The sequence below is a fragment of the Buceros rhinoceros genome, unplaced genomic scaffold (assembly GCF_000710305.1).
Source record: "Buceros rhinoceros silvestris isolate BGI_N320 unplaced genomic scaffold, ASM71030v1 scaffold12425, whole genome shotgun sequence".
In the NCBI taxonomy this organism is placed as follows: domain Eukaryota; kingdom Metazoa; phylum Chordata; class Aves; order Bucerotiformes; family Bucerotidae; genus Buceros; species Buceros rhinoceros.
Window position 1 is genome coordinate 5,511 of NW_010414608.1, and position 879 is coordinate 6,389.

Genomic DNA, 879 nt, shown 5'->3' on the forward strand with positions numbered 1-879 from the left:
GGTTGCCCTAGCGGCGCTCTCAGAGCAGCTCTGACTCCCATCTCTCCCCATGCTCCCACCCCATGGGTGCTCACCTGACGAGGGGGATGTGGTCCAGTGTGCAGCAGGAGCCGGGGCCATCCATGCCGCATGACTGGTTGTAATTCCTGCAGAAAGCAAAGGGATGGACGGGGAGAGCTGAGCTGCTGCCCAGAACCCTCCTGCCTCCTGCACACAAGCCCTCCCCGGGGTAGATTTGCTCCCCAGTGAGCACTGAACCCGGGGATGTGCCTGCACCCTGGGAACAAGCACCTCCAGGGAGCGACCCACTGCCTGACAGGGTCCTCTGGGAGCACCACTCCTGGGTTTCTGCAGCCTGTCCCCTGCCTACTGGCTCTGCTGCCTACCCAGTGTCCCTGCCTGCGAGGGAGAGGGCATGGTGGGGCAGGGGGCTTCCTGCACCCACAGGGGGCACAGGCCAGGGTGCGGGGCTCAGGGGCTTCTTGCAGCCCCGTGCCCCAGGCAGGAGCGGGACCACCCGCATGCCCGCCCAGCCGCACACATCCGTGGGGTGGGAGCACGGGTGGAGCCGGGCATGCAGCCACTGACAGCTCTGGGCTTGCACAGGACGGGCGGGAACACAGAGCTGAGCGGGAAATGGCCCCCACGCCCCAAGCACCACCTGGGAGGAGAAGGTGGGCATGGCCTTTCATGAGGGCTGGGAGCTGCCTGGGGGAGAGGACAGCAGCCAGCCTCCGGGCTGCCCGGGAGAGGCCGGCACACCAGCGGGGTGTTAGCTGCCCCCAGCACTGCTGGGCTGGGGCAGGGCTCTGCTGCCCACAGCCACAGACCCAGTGGGACCGAGGACCCAGAGCTCCCGTCAGCCTGTACACCTTCCTG

At 67.5% G+C, this 879-nt stretch overlaps 1 protein-coding gene across 1 annotated transcript in view; it reads right to left on the bottom strand.

The window, feature by feature from the left end:
* Nucleotides 1-879, bottom strand: part of TMEM150A (transmembrane protein 150A) — a gene marked incomplete at its 5' end in the record, with an annotated part of 6,704 nt that overhangs the window by 4,002 nt on the left and 1,823 nt on the right. Inside the window, one exon of the mRNA XM_010137147.1 lies at nucleotides 75-146. Within this exon, the coding sequence (XP_010135449.1) occupies nucleotides 75-146 (72 nt within the window). The remainder of the gene's footprint in view (nucleotides 1-74; nucleotides 147-879) is intronic.